Source organism: Dasypus novemcinctus, chromosome 20 (genome assembly GCF_030445035.2).
Source record: "Dasypus novemcinctus isolate mDasNov1 chromosome 20, mDasNov1.1.hap2, whole genome shotgun sequence".
NCBI classification, from domain to species: domain Eukaryota; kingdom Metazoa; phylum Chordata; class Mammalia; order Cingulata; family Dasypodidae; genus Dasypus; species Dasypus novemcinctus.
In genome coordinates this window covers 21625084-21643577 of record NC_080692.1, presented here as the reverse complement: position 1 = coordinate 21643577, position 18494 = coordinate 21625084, and the positions used below count along the sequence as shown (strand labels likewise).

Here is an 18494-nt window from a genome sequence, read left to right as displayed (position 1 = left end):
GTCAAGCCCTCAACACTGTTGTGAGTGTCTCTGAACATGGCTCTTCAAGAAATGAAGATTGGCTGTTACTGTGGGTGCCAAGGGGAGGGGGAAACAGATATTGAATAGATGGGACCAAAGTAAATGTGAGGGCAAAAGAAGTGTTTCACAAGAGTACACAAGGATGGATATAAAACATGTAATATTACACCAAAATATAGGGGACGACATATATAGGGGACGACAGACTAATAATGTAAACCATAATGTAAAACATAGGGTAACAAAAAATTTAGAAAATTGTATAGCCTAAAGTATAAACCACAATGTAAACACAAATGTTACCTTGTTTGAAAGCTCTTGTCTCAATATCTGTACATCAGTTTCAGTAAATATGATATGAATAAGTTAAAAGATTATTGTTGTGGAAGGGAGAAGGTTTTATAATGGATATGTGGGAGTACTGTATATTGTATATACGAATTACTGTGATCTCTTGTGAAGAGAAGCTCAATAATTAGGGGGAAAAAGAAAAGAAAAAGATAGGATGTAGAATTTTTCCAAATCAATATGTATTCTATATCTAACCTTTAAACTCATCGCTATATTCCATTTTACTATTAAGGGAACCTGACATTATATTGGGCTTCACTTTTCAGGAAGTTTTGGATCACAGAGTGGTTCAACAATGGCAGCGGAGGAATACTGGTATGGGATGTTATTGACAGGGGACATATGGTTGACAGGGAGTTATACAGGGCATGTGTCCAGGGTGCGTGGAAATGTTTGGATATACTCATAGTGGAAACATTTAAAAACAACAGCTGTGGGGGTACTGGGTTCCTGGCCGGGGAGGGAGGGTGGGAGGCTCTGTTGTGGTCCCTAGGGGAGCAGCGGCAGTCCCCCGGGTACAACGGCAAGGATCAGGAAGGAATGAGGGTCCAACAGTGAGCCCCTGATACTAATGACTATGCTTGTGAGCCTATACACCTGAAATAAGGTATTGGTTCTTTTGAGGGCTAAAGAGACCCACAGGTTTTATGGTCATGGCAGATGGAGTTCACTGCCATGTCAGTTGGCCCTTCTTTGGAGCTGGTATTTCCAGCCTGATGGAGCTGGACTCAGATGTGATCTCTTTTCACAAGCCTTTCCTGCTACTTCACTGGAATTGTAGTTGGTGCTGGGGTTTAAGATATATCTAGGGGATCTGAATCTCTGGACTGACAATATGATAGCCAGGCCCTGAGCCTCAACAGACTTCAGCTCCTACACTCTGATTTATTGGACTTACCCCACTCAGCTAACATGGAGTTGAAGAATGTCAACCACCACACCATGGAGCCTAGAGTGCCTACAACTGAAAGCAGGAGGATTGCATCCAGTATCCATGTGGAATCTAAGCCCCCTCTTGACATAGATGTGGAATGGACACAACCAAGCCAAGGTCCACAGGAAGGAGGAATACAGTAAGGATTAGAGTGGACTTAATGATATTCTATTCATGAACTATTGTGGTTAGTAATCGAGAAAATGTGGCATTGGTGTGGAAAAAGTGGCCATGGTGGCTGCTGGGTACGGGGAATGGGAGGAAGAGATGAGATGTGGAGGCATTTTGGGGACTTGGAGTTGTCCTGAGTGATGCTGCAGGGACAATTGCCGGACATTGTATGTTCTCCCATGGCCCACTGGATGGAACGTGGGAGAGTGTGGGCTATGGTGTGGACCACAGGCCATGGGGTGCAGTGATGCCCAGAGATGTACTCACCAGATGCAATGGATGTGCCATGATGATGGGGGAGAGTGTTACTGTGGGGGGAGTGGTGGGGTAGGGGCGGGTGGGGGTGAATGGGGACCTCATATTTTTTGAATGTAATATTTTTTAAAAAATGAATAAATAAAATAAAATTAAAATAAAATAAAACAATGGGGATAAAGAAAAAGTGATGGATGTAAACAATGTTAAGAAAGTGGAATTGGCAATATTTTATTATAAATTATCTGGGATTAAGATAGGGGAAGTTAAAGTAAGGGAGGCCTCTAGTATGATTCCTGATTTCTGGCCAGGTAAAAGGAAGAATGGTGGTGGCTGTCATGGAGACAGGTTTATAATTGGAGGAAAGATAAAGAGCTCATTTTGGGTCATAGTGAGTTTAAAATGCCTGCAGAACATGGAAGAAGAGGTACCTAACCAGAAGGGCAGCTCTGAATACCATGAGACATGGAAGAGGATGAGAACATCCAGGGATAGAAAGCTGGAGACTGTATCATTAAGAGGTGGGCAAGGTATTAATTGAACTCAGCAATATATTAGACTTCAATTTTGAAGAAGCTTTGGCTCACAGTGGGATTCAACTATGACAGTGGAGGAGCACTGATAAGAGGTGTCATTGATGGGGGATGCATGGGTGGGAGGGAATTCTCCAGGGCACTCATATAGGGTATGTTTGGATGTTTTTTCGATTTTGACATAGTAGGTAGAGTTTCACATGACAAATGAGGGAGTGCAGAATTCTCATTCTGGGAACTCTGTCACACTCCCAGTAGAGCAGCAACATCCCCCAAGTGCAAGGGCAAAGACCAGTGAAGGAGGATGGTCCAATGATGAGCCCTTGATACTGATGACTATGTTTAGGAGTCTGTGTGCTTGAAATTTCAACTAGGCCTAGAGCGGCAGGGTGCCTAAGAGTTTCCTCCTGAGAGCCTCCATGCCGCTCAAATGTGGCCACTCTCTAAGCCAAAGTTAGGATGTAAATGCATTACTTTCCCCCAGCGTGGGACACGACTCCCTAGTCCCAAAGAATTATTACCAAGCACCAGTTGGTGTTGCAACTAGAAAAAGACATTAGAAAGGGCGGGGGGGAGGGGAACAGTAAAGACAAATGAGTTTATATGGCTAAGAGACTTCAAAGTGATTTGGGAGGTCATAAGAGGGGTAGCATTTATGCATGTCTCAGTAGGATCTCAGAGACAGCCAAAGTAGATACAACCCAAAGTAGTGGTGCTCCTGAGGTTTATGGAGAAACCCAGGTCCTACATTCATGACAGATGGGTCTGGAGTTCAGTGCCTTGCCAGTGGGCCCTACTCTGGAATTCGTGCTCCTGAATGTGATGGAATTGGACTCAGATGTGACTTCTCTACACATGCCTCTTCTGTCACTTTTACTGAACCTGTGGTTGACACTGGGGTTGGTGTATGCGCAGGAGACTTGAATCTCTGGACTGATTGTGTGCCAGCTGGGCCCTGAGCCCCAGCAGAGTTACAACATCTACTCTTGGTTCGTTGGACTTACCCAGGTCAGCTAATAGGGAGGTGGGGGTGGTCAATCACCACACCAGGGAGCCAGAAAACAACTGCAAGCAAGAGAATTCCATCCATCAGCCATGTGGGATCTAAGCCCCCGCTCGAGTTAGAAGTAGAGTGGACATCACCATCCCAGGGTCCTCAGGATGAAGGAATAAAATATGGATTAGAGTGGACTTACTGGTATTCTACTATAGAATTATTGTGACTCTAGCAATGGAGGCAAAAGTATAATTGATGCGGAGACAGTGGCCACGGGAGTTGCTGAGGGCAGCGAGAGGAAGAAGGGCTGTGATAGGGAGGCATTTTCAGGACTTGGAGTTGTCCTGAATGATATTGCAGGGACAGATGCAGGACATTATATATTCTGCCATAACCCATTAAATGCACTGGGGGAGAGTGTAAACTGCAACGTAAACTATAACATGCTGTGTAGCAGTGCTCCAAAATCTATTCATCAAGTGTAATGAATGTGCCACACTGATGAAAGAGTTTGGTCATGTGGGAAGAGTGGAGGTATATGGGATCCTCTTATATTTTTTTAATGTAACATTTTTTATGATCTATGTATCTCTAAAAAATAAATTTTAAAAATCTATTAAAATAATAAAAAAAGAATATGCTAAATAAAAGGGGAAACAAATGCCCACACACGAAAAAAGAGGTGGGCAAGAAAGAAGAATCCACATAAGAGCTTGAAACTGAAGCAGTCAGAGAGGTAGGAGAGGTGGGAGAAAGCAAGCCTCAGAAGCCCAGAGAGAAGAGCATGTCAGGTAAAATGAATTAAATAAAAAAATTTTTAAAAAAAGTAGTAACACTTTGACAATATTCTTTTATAATTTGTAACAAACATCTCATACAAAGCAAGGTGTTGGTGGAAGGTTGATGTACGGGACCCCTCTATGATGGTATGCACGTTTGCCTTGTAAATTCACAACTTTTACTATACATTAATTGTTTATGTATGTTCATATATAAATGATATAAAGATAATAATAATAGGATTGTTGGGGGAAAATACTTTGTTTAGTAGTAATATTTTGACAACGCTTTTTAATCATTAGTTAAAAAGGTTTAATAAGAAGGCAAGTTATTGGTGGTACAGTGAGTTATGAGAGTCCTGTATGATGTTATATATGTTTATTTTGTAAGTTCACAAGTATTATTATCACTTATTGTTTATGTATGAATGATAAACTTTAATAAACTTTTTAAAAATAAAAAAATAAAAATAAATTTAAAAAAATAAAAAAAAAAGAAAATGCAGCAGCCAACAGCACCCAATGCCATCGAGAGGTCAGACGAGGTGAAAGATTTGTGGAGGAGAATCCACTGCAGTGGGACACAAGGGGGTCTCGAAGGCTGTTGACAAGAGCCAGTTAGAGGAAGGTAACTGCAGTGACAGCCGAAGAATCACCCCATCTCCAGAGTCCCAGTGTGCAGCTCAGTCACTGGCACTAGTCAGGACCCAAAGGAATACAACATCCTGGCTTGGGTCTACATCCACGGAGTGCCAGCACTTTGGAAATAATGGCCCAGCACCGCATGCTAAGGAAGGCAAAGAAGAATGAACAGATTTGAAACTCCAATCTTCCTTATTTATTCTCCTTTTACCCCTTCTTGCCTTGGAAACCTTGACACCCAAGTAAGGGTATATATCAATTACCCTGTCAAAGAGAGGCTCCCTGAGATTGGGTTCTCTCCTGCATGCAGACCCACAGAGCCCAGGATCTGTGGCTGCCTCCCTGCGCCACCTGCATGGTGAGCTCTTCCCAGCCTCTTCTGCTGAAAGAGAAGGAACCGTTACAGAGTCGGAAGATGCACAGAAGCCTAGGCCTGAGAATGTAAGAGAGAAAGAAGACTGAGCCCTCAAGTGCCTTCCTTAAAGGAAGGCAAAAAGTTCTGGAGAAAGTTTTGTTCTTCGGCTGACAAACAATTGCCTGCTGGCAGTCTAGCCATGTCCTTTGTTCATGTCAAGATTCCGGAAGAATTCAACTCCTCACTGAGAGGAAGCCCGGATTGACAGCCCCCTTCTGCGTTTCCCCAAACCTTAACCTTCTGTGCCATTTGCCTCCAAGGAGAAAACACCTCACAGTGATAAAGCATGAATTTAGAACACATGGGCATGTCTGGAAGGGGAAACCTTGTGGAGAAAGGTGATGAACGATCTCCAACTGCACTGACAACTCAATAAGAAGAAAGGGGTATAAGGTTGCACTGGGAGGCATTTGAGATAGCAGATTAATACCAACAAAAGTGGAGATGTGCACAGTATTCCTAAACTTTTAACATGTCTCTGTGCCATTGTCTCCATTTATGTACAGGCCAACCCGATGAAATGGGATCATTTCATCCATTTTTCAGTTGGGGACCTGAGAGTCATAGAGGTCAGACAGCATGCTGGCAACAGGGTCAGAATGGAGGATTCTGACTCTTGCTTCTTCATACTTTCTTTGCTACCTGGTGCCAGCCAAGGGCCTAGGGAACTGTAATGAATAATCAAAGATTAAGGCAGTTCTTCTTTGGGGCTCTTAGATCCCCACTGTCTTTACTAGGTCATGTGGAGTACCCTCTGGAGAGCTCTAAGACACCGGCTTTCTGGTGGGGGTGCAAAGCTAGAAGAGAAAAGGGAGGTGGGAGCAGGCTTGGCAGAGCTTCCAAGAAAAGTCACAGAGCTGCCTTGTCAACAAAGTCCCTAGGGCCATGTAGTGCTAGTCCAAGCCATTGGTTTGTTTCTCTGTTAGGTCCTGAAATATAAAGCATCTGATTCTCAACCTTATGAATGGGAGTGAAAAGCAGTGCTGGACCAAGAGCAGGCATTAATAAGGAAGTCTAGGGGCAGGAGTCTGTCCACTCCTCAGTGCAGCCCTACCCAGAGCAGGAGCCCAGGGGTTCCAAACATCCCGTCAGGAACTAGGGCCTCAGGGCTCTGCAGATCCCTTGCTTGGGCACATCCCTCACCATGCCTCCTGCTCAGATCAGGAAGGATGGGCTGCCTCCAGTGGGAAGAAGTATATTGGCTGATGCTATCCCCAACATTCCCCTAACACTAAGAGAGGCTTTCCAAGGGAGCTTCCAAGGTCTTTTGGCAGCCTCTCCACTGCCAAAGTGGAGACAGTCACCAGCTGCTCCAGGGCCTTTTCTGAGACTTATGTTCTACCAGTTCAAGGAGAGGCTGTAAGTCACACGCTTGTCTAGCAGAAACTCTCCCCTTACCACTGAAAGGGTTTAAGGAGCAGAGATGCACAGTTGGATTTCCATCTTAGAAAATGCATTCATGCTGCTATGGGAATCTATCAAAGCAAGGAAAGGGAAGGTGTGTGGGGAACAGACCGATGGTTATTGCAGAGATCTAGGCCAGAGCTGGGGGCACATGAGCCAGGGCTGCAACGTGGGACTGGAAAGAAGAGGACAAACTCAGGACAAAGAGGACAAATACTTAAGAGGTAGAACCTTCAGGCCTTGTTGAGGAGGGAGCAGAGAGGAATCTAGATTTGAGACTTCAGGGACTGGACCCTTAGCAAGATGAGGATCTCTGGAGGAGAAGCAGATGGGTGGGAGAAGAGGAAGAGCCCAGAGGCAGCTGTGCTGAGTATGGGCTGCCAAGGAGACATCTAAGGGGAGATGTCTCAGAGATGCAGATCCAAGCTCCCAAGACAGATCGGGGTTGCAGCTCTAAGTCTGAGACTAATCAGCACAGAAATAAGAAATGAATCCAAGAGAGTGGATGAGGTGGCCTGAAGAGAATGTGTAGGGGGAGGAGGGGAAGGTGCCCCAGAGCCAGCCCTGAGGAAAAGCCCAGCACCCACGGTTACCTAATAAATGGTGCACATTAGCTGCAAAGTTGGGGCAGCATAACCTGACTCTGAAGCTCAATTCTGTCTCAAAAGCTGCTCCCTCAGCTACCCTCAATTTGCCTCACCTAGCTTGGGTCCCGCATACACCTACTCCCCTGGCTCAGTCTCCACACCCTGTATCTAGCTCGGAAGCTCCAGGCCAGTAATTAAATTGGCCCCTTATGTGCTCTATATCATGAATTGCAAACCATATATGATCGTGTTGTAAGTGTATGAACATCTTCTACATAAGATACATACTGACTCAGAGGTATGCACATATCCACACACACAACGTACCCACACCTGCAGTCTGTCTAGAGTGGGTCATTTATGTCTACTGTCACTGAACATTCGAAGTGGTTGCTCCCACTTCGAACTATAAAATTTCCTCTAAAAATAAAACACAAGCTGGGCAAATAAATGCAAACTTAAAACAGGAAGAAAAAGGAGAAAACAATTGTCAAGCTGCTTCTTTTTATTTTATCACATTATCATATTTAATCCCCATGGCTATCCTGCAAAATGGGTTTTATAATCCCACAGGGATGAAAAATAAGATTCAAATTCATGTCTGACTCCAAAGCGCTCTCCTAAATCACACTGGGACAATTGCACAGTGTATCTAGGCCACCTGTACGCATGGTTGAGATTTTTAATTTGGGGGAGGGGAGAGTAGAAAGAGGTTCTAACAAAAGGCAGTTGACATGGTATATGGGATCTGCAGATTTGTTACCTTTATTCATTCAATAGATATTCATCAACTTCCCACTATGTACCTGAGGAGAATGTTGAATTAATGCACGCTAATCATGAACATTCCCTAATTAGGATACTATCTACACTTCAGATAGATAATCCTTTGCTGGATTCTCTGATTGAGCTTCCTTGGAGAATTGTTGTCATAACCACTTGTCAGGAAGAGATAAAGTCCTTGAGTTTAACGCATCTCTGGGAATTGCAGCCTTTCATTTTTCTGGCATGCCCAGACTTGAAAGGCCACCACTTGACTTGACTTCAGCTAGCAAGAGATTATCTTTCGCAGTAGAGTTTCAAACAGGGCCCTAATTGATGAATTTGCTAAAAGTCATTCCCTTTATAGTGGATTAGCCCAATTTGGCTTTAGTTAACCCCCACCCCCACGCCCACCCCCGCCCACACACACACAGGTATTGTATGGTACTGGATTTATGGTCAAAAGGACAGGGAGTTTTACTCACTAATTAAATATCCAATTTTCCGTGTGAGCCTGGACATCTCCCCGCTCCTCTTCATCTCTCTCTCTCTCTCCCTCCCACCATCCCTCCCTTATGCCCGTTTCTCTCAGCAGGAAAAACAATTGCCAACCAATCAGGTAACCAACAGGTTGGTACTGAGCTCTTCCTAGGAAGGAGGCTTGTGACAGGAGAGAGAAGTTGAAGCTATTGCCCCTTTCTCAGGACACCTGTGATTTAACTCTCCCGCTCCCCATTTCTCTTGCACCTATAGGGTGAGTTCTGTAAGGTTCAAGAGTCACTTTATAGATATTACCAATTCCCAAGGTCTGTATCCCAGGGAGGGTCAACAGGGCCCTGTCTGATCTAGAAAAATCCCTCCTATGATCGGGGCACTTTATAGGGGGACCTAGGCAGGGGCTGCTGAAGAGCCCTGTCACCAGCTGTCTTCTTGGATCTAGTTGGCTGGATTGAGAATGACTTGCCTGAGTCAGAGGCGCCCCCTCCTCTGCCTGTACTGTCTCCATAATGCCACCAGCAAGGGCCCTTTGGGACACCACTGGTAAGCCCAGATTACTCCTGATAATTAATCTTCAATATTTACCATGTGCCAGACGTGTGCTCTATGTGAATAACAGTGAAGCCTCACCTTATGGGATAAAGTGCTCGTATCCCTATCACACAGGATGAAGCTAGGACCTGGATAAGTGACGTCACCTGTCCAAGCTAGTAAGCAGCAGAGCTGGGATCTGAACCAGACTTGGCCACCTGAGCCTGCGCTCTTTAACCACCCCACCGCAACCCCCCCACCTCACCCCCCACATGCACAACTGCCTCGGGCCCATAAGTCAATGGTCTACAAAGTTTGGCTGTTTGAAAGGTGCTAAGAAAGTCATTGTTCCTCCTTCTCTTGAGAACAGCCCTTCATATAAGCTATTAATAGGCACCAAATTCTACCCTAAAAGAATTCCTCTGGCAACTACGAAGTAAATCTCCTGGGAGAATGAGGGCAAGTACAAGGAGCCACACTCAGTAACAGGTCCTGACTCAAGAACGGAAGTCTAGTGAATATCCAGGTAGGAGCATGCTGCTGCTGGACACAGGTGAGGACCAGCTAGAAGTTGGAGAGCTGGCTAAAAGAGAGCAGCGAGAGCAAATTAAGAGCAGAACACAGAGCTTGCGAGCATCCCATCCTCTCTAATCTCGGTCAAGATAATTAACTACTGCAAGTTTCAGTTTCCTCAAGTGTAAAATGGAAATAATAGGAGCTGCTTTGCGATGTTGTTGTGTAAATTAAATAAGGCAGTGCTGGCGAAGCACTTCACACTGTGCCCAACACATAAGGTGGGCATGAGAATGAGTTCTTGCTATAATCATTGTCATCGTTCAAGGAAAGGAGGCCTGACAAAGGCTCTGGGAAGCCAACAGGCAAGCTGAGCATCTGCGTGAGCAGCAGGAGAAAGACTTAAGAGAGAGACTAACAATTGATTGTTTGCAAGTATTCCCGGGTCCATTTATGTCTCCATGTAGTCATTCACCAGCCATTTCTCAGACCCGCTATGTGTTGGGTGATATAGCTGTAAAGATAAATAAGAAAAAACAAAGTTCCTGTCCCGACTTTGCTATTCATTTCACCCCAAGAAAGAAGCTGGATGAGCACCCATCTGAGCTTGGCTGGCCCAGGGTCTGGCCTCCTGAGAGATGGACTTTGTTAGAAGAGAGTTTTTTCTGGTCCACCACCTAGGGCTCCAGATCTAGATGAGTCTGAGGGTGGAGGTAGGGGGAGGGAGATGAAGCTCATCCCTACCACAAGTTTTGCCAGGTCCCTTCACCCACGTGGTATAGTGCTGAGAACTATAAGAGGGAGGCTGGCAAGGTGGTGGTGGCAAGAAAATAAGGGCTAGAAAAAAGAAGGTGGGGCTGGTGTCGCTTCCTGGGTTTCACCCAAATTCACCATTCCGTGGTTCTCCCTGTTAATTTCTCCATCCTTCCCCCACATACTTTAAGAGTCTATCTGGTCCCTCTAATGCCTTCACAATCTGGAGAATTAGAAGAAGCTTGGGTTTCAGTGGCAAAAAAAAAAAAAAAAAAAAACACCAGAGTTTGAGTCCCAGCTCCGTCACTATGAGATCTTGGGCAAGAAACACTAACGTTCTGAGTTTCAGCTTCTTAATCTGGGCAATGGGAATAATAACACATAACTCATAGTGTTACAAATAATGGCAGGTATCAAAGGAGATGATGTATGCCAAAGCAGTTTAAGTCTTATATGAAAAGGAGGAAGATCTCATTGTGCACATTTCCTAAATCTTCTGTAGAGAAACACTGGTTTTAGATATGACAGATCAAGATGTACCAGAAAATTAGCACAAACACACAAAAATAAAGACTATAAATCAGCTGCTAAGTTTAAAAGAGATAGAAGTAGCCTGAACTAGGAGTAAATGTGGTCTCAAAACCCACATTGAAGAACTCTTTCATATGGGGTACATTTTCCCATCTCTTGCTTTCAATGACGGGCTTTTTCACCAAACTCTAAGATTCCATGCCTTTATGAAATTGTGTATATCAAGCTGTTTGCTCTTATACAATTATACTTTTAAAAAAAGATCTTTACATATGGGTGGCTCATTAAAATCTGGGAGATGCTGTGATGCTTGAGGGAATTCTTATAACTAGTCAAGTAGAATAGCCATTTGATGTGTGAAACATCTAATGGACTGGACAACATTGGTGAAGGAAACCTTGAACTTACGTCTTCTAGCTGTATCTATGAGAAGGTTAACGCCAGAATACCAGAGAAAGGAATTGGAATCACTTGGAGCAAGAACTAGTAGGGTGAGACAGCTTAATACAACCCAAAATAGAAAGGTAACCAGCCAGTTTTCATCTCCTTTTAGAATCCTTAAAGAAAGGTGACTCAGATTGCAATAGAAGGAACCGTGCTCAGAATTAAGGAAGAACCTCCCAAGTCCTGAGATGCATAAGGAGTTTGGGGGATATCTTCTTCTGGGAAGCTTTTAAACAAGAGACCGAGTGGCGAACTATGTCCTGAGGTAAGTAAGTGTGTTCAGAGGGAGAGGCCTGTACACAGTGACCTTCTAAAGATTCCGTTCTTGCCTGTGCTCATTCTCTCCTTTGACCAAATCCATTCACAACTGTACAATGCACCTGCTTTTCACACAACACAGGAGCTGCCTCCAGTTACCTTGGCAGCTTATGTATTGTCATGCTGCCCATTTTCCCCCTGCTGGCACAGTAGACTCCAAGGTGGAAGTACTGTTTTTACAGATTTTTTTTTGCATGTTCCACACTGGTAGGTGATAATAGCTTCACATTGCAGTTAGCAAAGAGGAGGAAATGAAACTCTCTCCTGAATTGGAGACTGGAGTGTTGTGTTTCATCCTCTTTGACAGCCAAAAGCCAATTTAGGACTCTCTGAAAAACCAAATTTGCCAGTAAAAAAAAAAAACGTGGGTATCTTCTTAATTCTCCCAAGCTCACAACAGGACTGAAATCAGGGCTCGCGAAGGGAAGAAAATTTGAAATGGACTAGAGCTTATGGATCATTTCAGCTGGGGAAATGAGGGAGTAGGAGAGTTCATGCACAATTTGCACTTTTTTTTGGCAAGACTCCTGAAAGCTGTCAGGACAATAATCATAAACACTTATTGAGGGTTCGCCATGTACAAGGCAATGTTCTAAGCCTTTTGCATAAAATTAATTCATTTAATCATCACGTAAACCTTATGAGGCCCAGAGAATTTTAGCAACTTGCTCAGTGCAACCCGTCTACTAAGTCCAGGATTTAAAGCCAGGCTGCGGAGCTGCAGAGCCTATGTGGTAAGCCCCACACTCTTTGCAAAGGGACGTGGTGCAAACCATTCTCACGGAAGTGGGCCTGGGTCCTGACTCCCCCTACCCCTCTTCCCTCTTCCTCCTCAACTCCCTAACTCTTGGACTTGGGACCACAAAATTCAACTGAAAGTAACTTCCTGAGGAGTGAGATCCATAAGCCAAATCGACCAGTGTAGCCCATGCCTGAAGTCAGCCCAGCTTCTCCCTAGAACTTGAGAAGCACTCTTTGGTACCCCGAACCCCACTGTCAAATTGTAGGATTTTTCCCAGCCAGTAAGTGTTTTCTTTCCCTGGGCCAGCAAGTCAATAGAACATTAAAAAAAAAAAAAAAAAAAAAAAGTGACTCCTTCACTAAAACTGTTTTCACATCCTTGGGGGCTCGCCTTTGGGGTGATGAAACCCCAATCAGGGAATCATCACCATAAAGAATGCATCAGGCTTTCACCAAGAATCAGTAAAGCAGGGAGTAATTTGGAAGGGTCCGTTATCTTCCATGGTTTGTAATTGGGCATTGTGATTAATCCGTTTATCTACTGTTTAGAGGAACAGCCCATCATAAGAGCCAGTCATTGCTGAATATTGAATAGGTTCATGAATAACCAAAACGTACCCGTGCTTTGAGTGGCTGCAGCACCTTGATTCCCAGAATCTTTATTCATTCTGAGCTTGAAGGTCCATAATAATGTAAGTGTAGCAGAGGTGTGGGAGACAGGAGCCCCAATTTTCAGCTAGCGATGAGTAACTAAAACCCAGAAGGCTCGTGAGCTTGCTCAGCACACGAATCAATTCGGTCAACATTGATTAACCATTGCTGTGTGTCAGACCCAGCACGGACTAAGCACAGGGGTTACAAAAAGTTCATAATCTAGCTGGCTACAATGACACAGAAACAATCAACTACCCTGCAATCGTTAAAGTGAGAAGCAGGTGTTAGGAACACAGAAGAAGAAGCCATCACTCTCCCTGGGAGGGTGGAGGGGGGTGGATAAGTGGCAGATATGGGAAGGCTTCCCAGGAAAAGTGATCTCTGAGTAGGGCATTGCAGGCTGAGGCGTATTTTTTCCCCAGAGAGAAGGGGCAAAGAGCGGCAGGGGCAGAGGGAGCAGTAGGCATTCAGGCACGAAGTCACCAGCGGTGACTTCAGAGAGAACCGAGCACTCTTATACTAAGACAACGGGCTTTATCCTGTAGGCAACAGGGCAACAGCCTAAGTTTTGAAGGAGGAGCCTGATCCTGAGTAGACTTGTGCTTCCAAAAGACGGCAAGTAGTGGGGATGAGGCTGGGTTAGCGAAGAGGACCAACTAGAGGCCCCGGCCGCAGAAAGGACGGAGGCGAGGGCCACCTGCCTCAGGCCTGGTGGTGGGTGGGCTGGAGGCTCTGCTGACACTTTAGAAGGTTTCTGATGAGACATGGGGAGCTAGGGAGAAGGAAGAGAGGCTGGCAGGGGGGTGGAGGGGAGGCCCTTACCTTCAGGTGCTTCAGTGGAGAAGCATAGCCAAGGGACATGGGGAAAGCATAAAATGAAGAAACAGAGCTGTGTGTTCACCCAACATTTCCTCAAGATAACAAATCATGCAATGAAGGTCAAAGTGGCCAAACAATGTCCTGGGGGCCATCCAGTGCCCACTGTGCCACAAAGCCTGTGTCTGCTGCCCCGTTGCTTGGCGCTCTGCTTCACCTGGTTGAGGGAGGCTCTGGTCACAATGGAAATATTTTTATTCCCCACGTCCCCCTTCCTGCCTTACAGTTAGAACATCCATCCCTACCTTTACCCTGTGAAAGGACCCCTCTTCCCATCCTCCTCGCCTACCAACCTGCTTCTCTGCATCTCTCCCCTCTCAAGGAATCTTCACCCCACCCCCATTCACCCAGAGCATCTTCCTAGAAATAGCAAGGGTAGGGCAAAGAGCAATGGATCAGAAGTGGGGCAAACTGTATTCCCAGGCTGACTTGATCCTTAAGAGGCCAGGTAAGTTTCAGAAATTGCTTGATATCTCATCCCTGGGGCCTTTAGCTATAAAAACGGAGGATAAAAATGAATACTAACGTTTGCTTATTTCTCAGGATTATTACGAGGATGAAATGAGATAAAGAGCTTATAAACAACAGCAACGAAAGGCAGGGACACGGGCTACACCATTTGGGGGATTGTCTGGCACTGCTGTCCACCATGGTATGGGTTCTTTGAGCACAGGCGCAGGGCCCTCCTTACCTTGGCTCTCTGGCGCCTGATTATCCCTAGCAGAGAGGGTGCCTCATAAAGGCCAGCTGAATTAAGAATAAGGACCACTACCATCCTCACCACGGGTGCACACACACACATGCACAAGAGGCTTCCTTGCCTCTCTTCCACCACGAGTGCAGACAAACCATAATATACCACTTTTCGAAACACTGCTCTCGTCCTGGCTTATTACAGAAACAGCCGGGTTCCTGGAGGAAAACCAAGTGTCACGCCGCTTGGATACCTCCGCTGGGCATGCTTGACCAAGTCTGGGTTCCTTCCCTGCTGGAGGAAATTTGCTAAGAACTGAACCCCTAGACCCAGTCCCCTCCAAAGAGCGACAGCTGGTTCTGTTCCTTCCCCCGCCGCCTTTGTGCCCGGCACGCGGCGTGATTTTTTTTTTTTTTTTTTTTCCTCACAGGAGCTCGGCCGCCTCTACTGCTGTTTTCATTGATGCCTAGAACAGAGCTGGCATGTGCAACTGCTGAGAAGGGGGAGAGCAGAGCTGTGAGGGAAGCAAGTAAAAATAGCCTGGCGCGCCCCGCCCTGCCTGCTCCGGACGCCTTTAACCCTCGCTGAGGTGGAGAGCGCAGCGGCAGCCGCCACTGCACACTGCGGCACCAGGCAGGGGTCTGCACTCAGACCTCGCGCGACCGCGGGTGCAGGGACTAGGGACCCGTGCAAACTTTTTTTAGACAGTCACGAGCGGGGGACAGGGGTAGGTAAGGAGGGGAGGGAGGGGAGCTCTTTCTCGCTTCTAGCTCTCCAGCCACCTGGCTGCATGGACTGCTACTACGTGCCTGCACTCCCAACACTTTACAAAAGTGAGGCCTTGACTCTGAGCTATTTTTAGAAACCTCTTTCGCGGGTGGGCGATCAGGAGGCTGGGGGCGGGGGGGTGGGAAGCTTGTTCTCCGCTGAGGACCGGGGCTTGGACTAACCATCATTCTGAATGTCTGCTCTCAGATGGGGGGGGGGGGGGGGAGGTGGAAGTGGCGAGGGGACTGCGGGCGCACTGGTTTTGCTCTAACTCGAGGAGCCGGCTTTAGCTCTCGAGTGCCCTGCTGCTTTGAAGCCCGGGAGCGTGTTTGTTTGGAAATCGACAGTAAGCAGATGCTTACTGCTTCTAGTCTTTCAGAGGATTTTAAACGCGCTGCCGCCTACCTGTGGGGTGGGGGTTAGCGGCAGAGTTGAGACCCCGAGAGAAGAAGATTGGGGAGGGTCTGCGTACTTTTTACTTTCTGGCAAGACAGAGGGCCCGTCCCCGCGCCACACCCCCTCCCCGCCCCACGCTGCATATGGTAACCATATGAGAAATGCACGACAGCCGCACCAAACACCGGCTATTAATAGAGACCGCGAGTTTGCTCTCTGTGTCTTTTTCCTGCCACCGAGTAAGGGATGATCTTCACACACATACCCCACTCGGCCCCCGCCTCGGCGCACCGTTTCTCCAGGAAGGTAAGGGAGCTGCCCAGGCGGAGCCCCTTCGTGACTACAGGTGCCCCGAGCCTAAGGAGTGGTCCAGTTGTAACGACAGGGAGTCGGTACCAGGCGAGGGAACACGGCCCCGCGTCTGGGGCGCACAACCCAGCAGGACTCTGCGGCTCAGGGAAGGCGGGGGGGGAAAGGGGGCCGGAGCGTCATTTGCGGAGCCGGAGCGACCTGTTCAAAAGCTGCTGCGGGACGCACGGCTGCGGACCGAGCTCTGGCTGCAGCCGGCGGCGCGCCGCCCCCACCGCTCGCGCCGGCTCCGCAGCGGCAGGGGCGGGCGCTGTCCCTGGTGCTGAAGGTGGCCGCGGCCGGGGCACCCTCCACGGGTTGAGCGCCCCTGACGCTGCTGCTCTCACATCCAAGGATTGCAGACCTCTCCCTGCCCGGGTCTGTCGGTGGTGCCCCAGTCCTACCCCCTACTCGGCTGGGCCCCCCGCAGTCGGGAGCTCTCCGCGGCCTTGCGGGGACCGAGAGCTCGGGGACTAACTCGAGCCTGAAGGGTAAAAGCTGAGGCAGAGGCAGGAGATGGTCAAGGCACTGCGGGGAGTCGACCTGGCCCGGATTACCCACGTCCGCTCTGCACAAAGCCGGGACCCGGCAGCCCTAACGGAGCTTAGAGGCGAGGGCAGGCAGCCCCGCCGCCCACGGTTTTAGGACTTGGAGGGGAGAAGAGAGCAGCGGGTGGCAGGAGAGGGTGATGGGGTGAGAAATGACTTTTTTTTTTTTTTGCATTTACAAAAGGGAGGGGACCTGAGACATGCACTGTCTCCCCGCACCCCCAACACGCGCACACACACACACACACACACACACACACACACACACACACACACGGCGGCTGAAGCAAGCGGGATGGAGCTAAGGAAAGTTTGGCACTAGGTGCTGAGCAGCGGCGGCGGTGGCGGCGGCGGCAGCGGCAGCGGCGCTGGCGCGGGGGTCCGGAGTGGGCGAGCGGGGTCGCGGAGAGCCCCGACTCTCTCGCCGGCTTACCTCGGTGTTCTCGGTAGCGTTCTCCGCCATTTTCCTCCTTAGGAGCAGGCAGCGGGAGGAGTGTTTCATGCCCATAAGAGCCAGCAAGGGTTTGGAGATACAGAGATAGCAGCGAAAGAGAGAGCTGGTGTAGCTTTAAAAGAGAGAGAGAGAATGGAGGGGGGGGGGCACCCAACCCAGCCCCTCTGCTGGAGCGTCAGCCGAGACAATCAACCACGGTTGAGTCTTTTCTGCAGTCTCCACTTTGTTTTATTTTCCTCCCTTCTCATCTGGTTCGGATTCCTTCACACACTTTCAAGTTCTTCTCGCGCGCCCCCCGACCCCCTCCCCGCCCCTCTCCACCCGCGCTGCGGGCTGAGCAGGAGGGAGGCAGCCCCGAAGGCTCCGCGGCGGCGGCGGCGTCCCCTCTCCCGGGCTGCTGGCAAAGTCCGGCCGGCCCGAGGCAGCCACCAACTCCTCGCAACTTCTGAGGATCGGCTCTGGGCGAAGCAACACGCTTCCTGCGCGTCTCTCCTAGGGGCTGAGCCCGGTGAGTGGGGGCGGGGGAGGAGGTTCGGTAGAGCAGGCGGCGGCTGGGCACAGACCGAGGGCCCCCCGCGCCCCCGGGCCCGCCCCCCTCTCGCAGGCTCCGGGGGTCTCTTGGCAGCCACCACTCGCCGGCTCTCTGGAAAACTTGAGCGGGGGCAAGGGCTGCGCGGGACGCTGCGGGGCCACGCGAGAGGCTCGGAGAAAGCAGGCGCCGGGACTGGGCTCTTGTAGGTTCTGTGACTCGGGCGCGCGTCCTCCCACCGTGGGCAAGCTCTGGACAGGGCCGGGCCACAGTTAGCTCTCCCCCACCCCGCTCCACCCCCAACTCTCGCTCCTCTGCCAATTCCTGGGTCCTTCCTTGGCGAATTACGGTTGGGGAAATGGGTGCCTGGATGGGGGGGGGGGGTAGGGGTGGGGAGGGTCTTTAACTCCTTAAACTCTAGGACTAACAGTGGGATCATTTTTGTCTCCTTTTCACACTCCTCCCCAGCCCAAGGCACAGGCGGATCCAAGCCCCTCTCAGGTGGGGTGAAGGTAACAGCCAGAAGGTGCCTTGGGGGGGGGGGGGGGAGAAAGGCAAACGGTTGAGCCTTGAGTTCACAGCAGCAATCTTTACTCCCCCACCCCAGTCTTTCCTGGCAGCCCCCTGTGCACACATTTCTCTTCTACCTCCTCACCCCTCCCCCATCATCACCAGATTTTGAAATCCCATTTATGGGAAAGAGGGAGGATGTCACATACCCATTAGGATTCTCTCCATCCTTTTTTAAGAGAATTTGGGCGGCAGCAGGGGGTGTGAATTTTTATACAATGCATTCCTGTCTTCACTTTGAGAGCTGCTTTTTCTCTGTCTTACTGGCCATCTGTCAGGAGGTGGGAGCTGGAACCGAGGAGGTGGGGCTCCACTCTGCCTCTTCCATTGCTACGGGCCCTTCAGGCTGGCTCCTTCAAAGACAGTCAGCTGCACTTTCCTGCTTTCAACCCACAAGTCAAGGACAGGGTCCTAAAAGATGCTTTTTGAGCATCCTGGCTGTCTTCACGTAATCCCTGCCTGTACTTATTTGGAGAA

General features: G+C 48.5%; 1 protein-coding gene and 1 long non-coding RNA gene across 2 annotated transcripts in view; one reads left to right on the top strand and one right to left on the bottom strand.

The window, feature by feature from the left end:
• Positions 1–17660, bottom strand: part of PRMT8 (protein arginine methyltransferase 8) — a 105079-nt gene extending 87419 nt beyond the window's left edge. Inside the window, exon 1 of the mRNA XM_058282597.2 lies at positions 16898–17660. Coding sequence (XP_058138580.1) covers positions 16898–16972 — 75 coding nt within the window. The 5' untranslated portion in view covers positions 16973–17660. The remainder of the gene's footprint in view (positions 1–16897) is intronic.
• LOC105746730 (uncharacterized) overlaps positions 15739–18494 on the top strand; it is a 107099-nt gene continuing 104343 nt past the window's right edge. Inside the window, exon 1 of the long non-coding RNA XR_001119011.3 lies at positions 15739–15874. This is a non-coding gene — a long non-coding RNA (uncharacterized lncRNA). The remainder of the gene's footprint in view (positions 15875–18494) is intronic.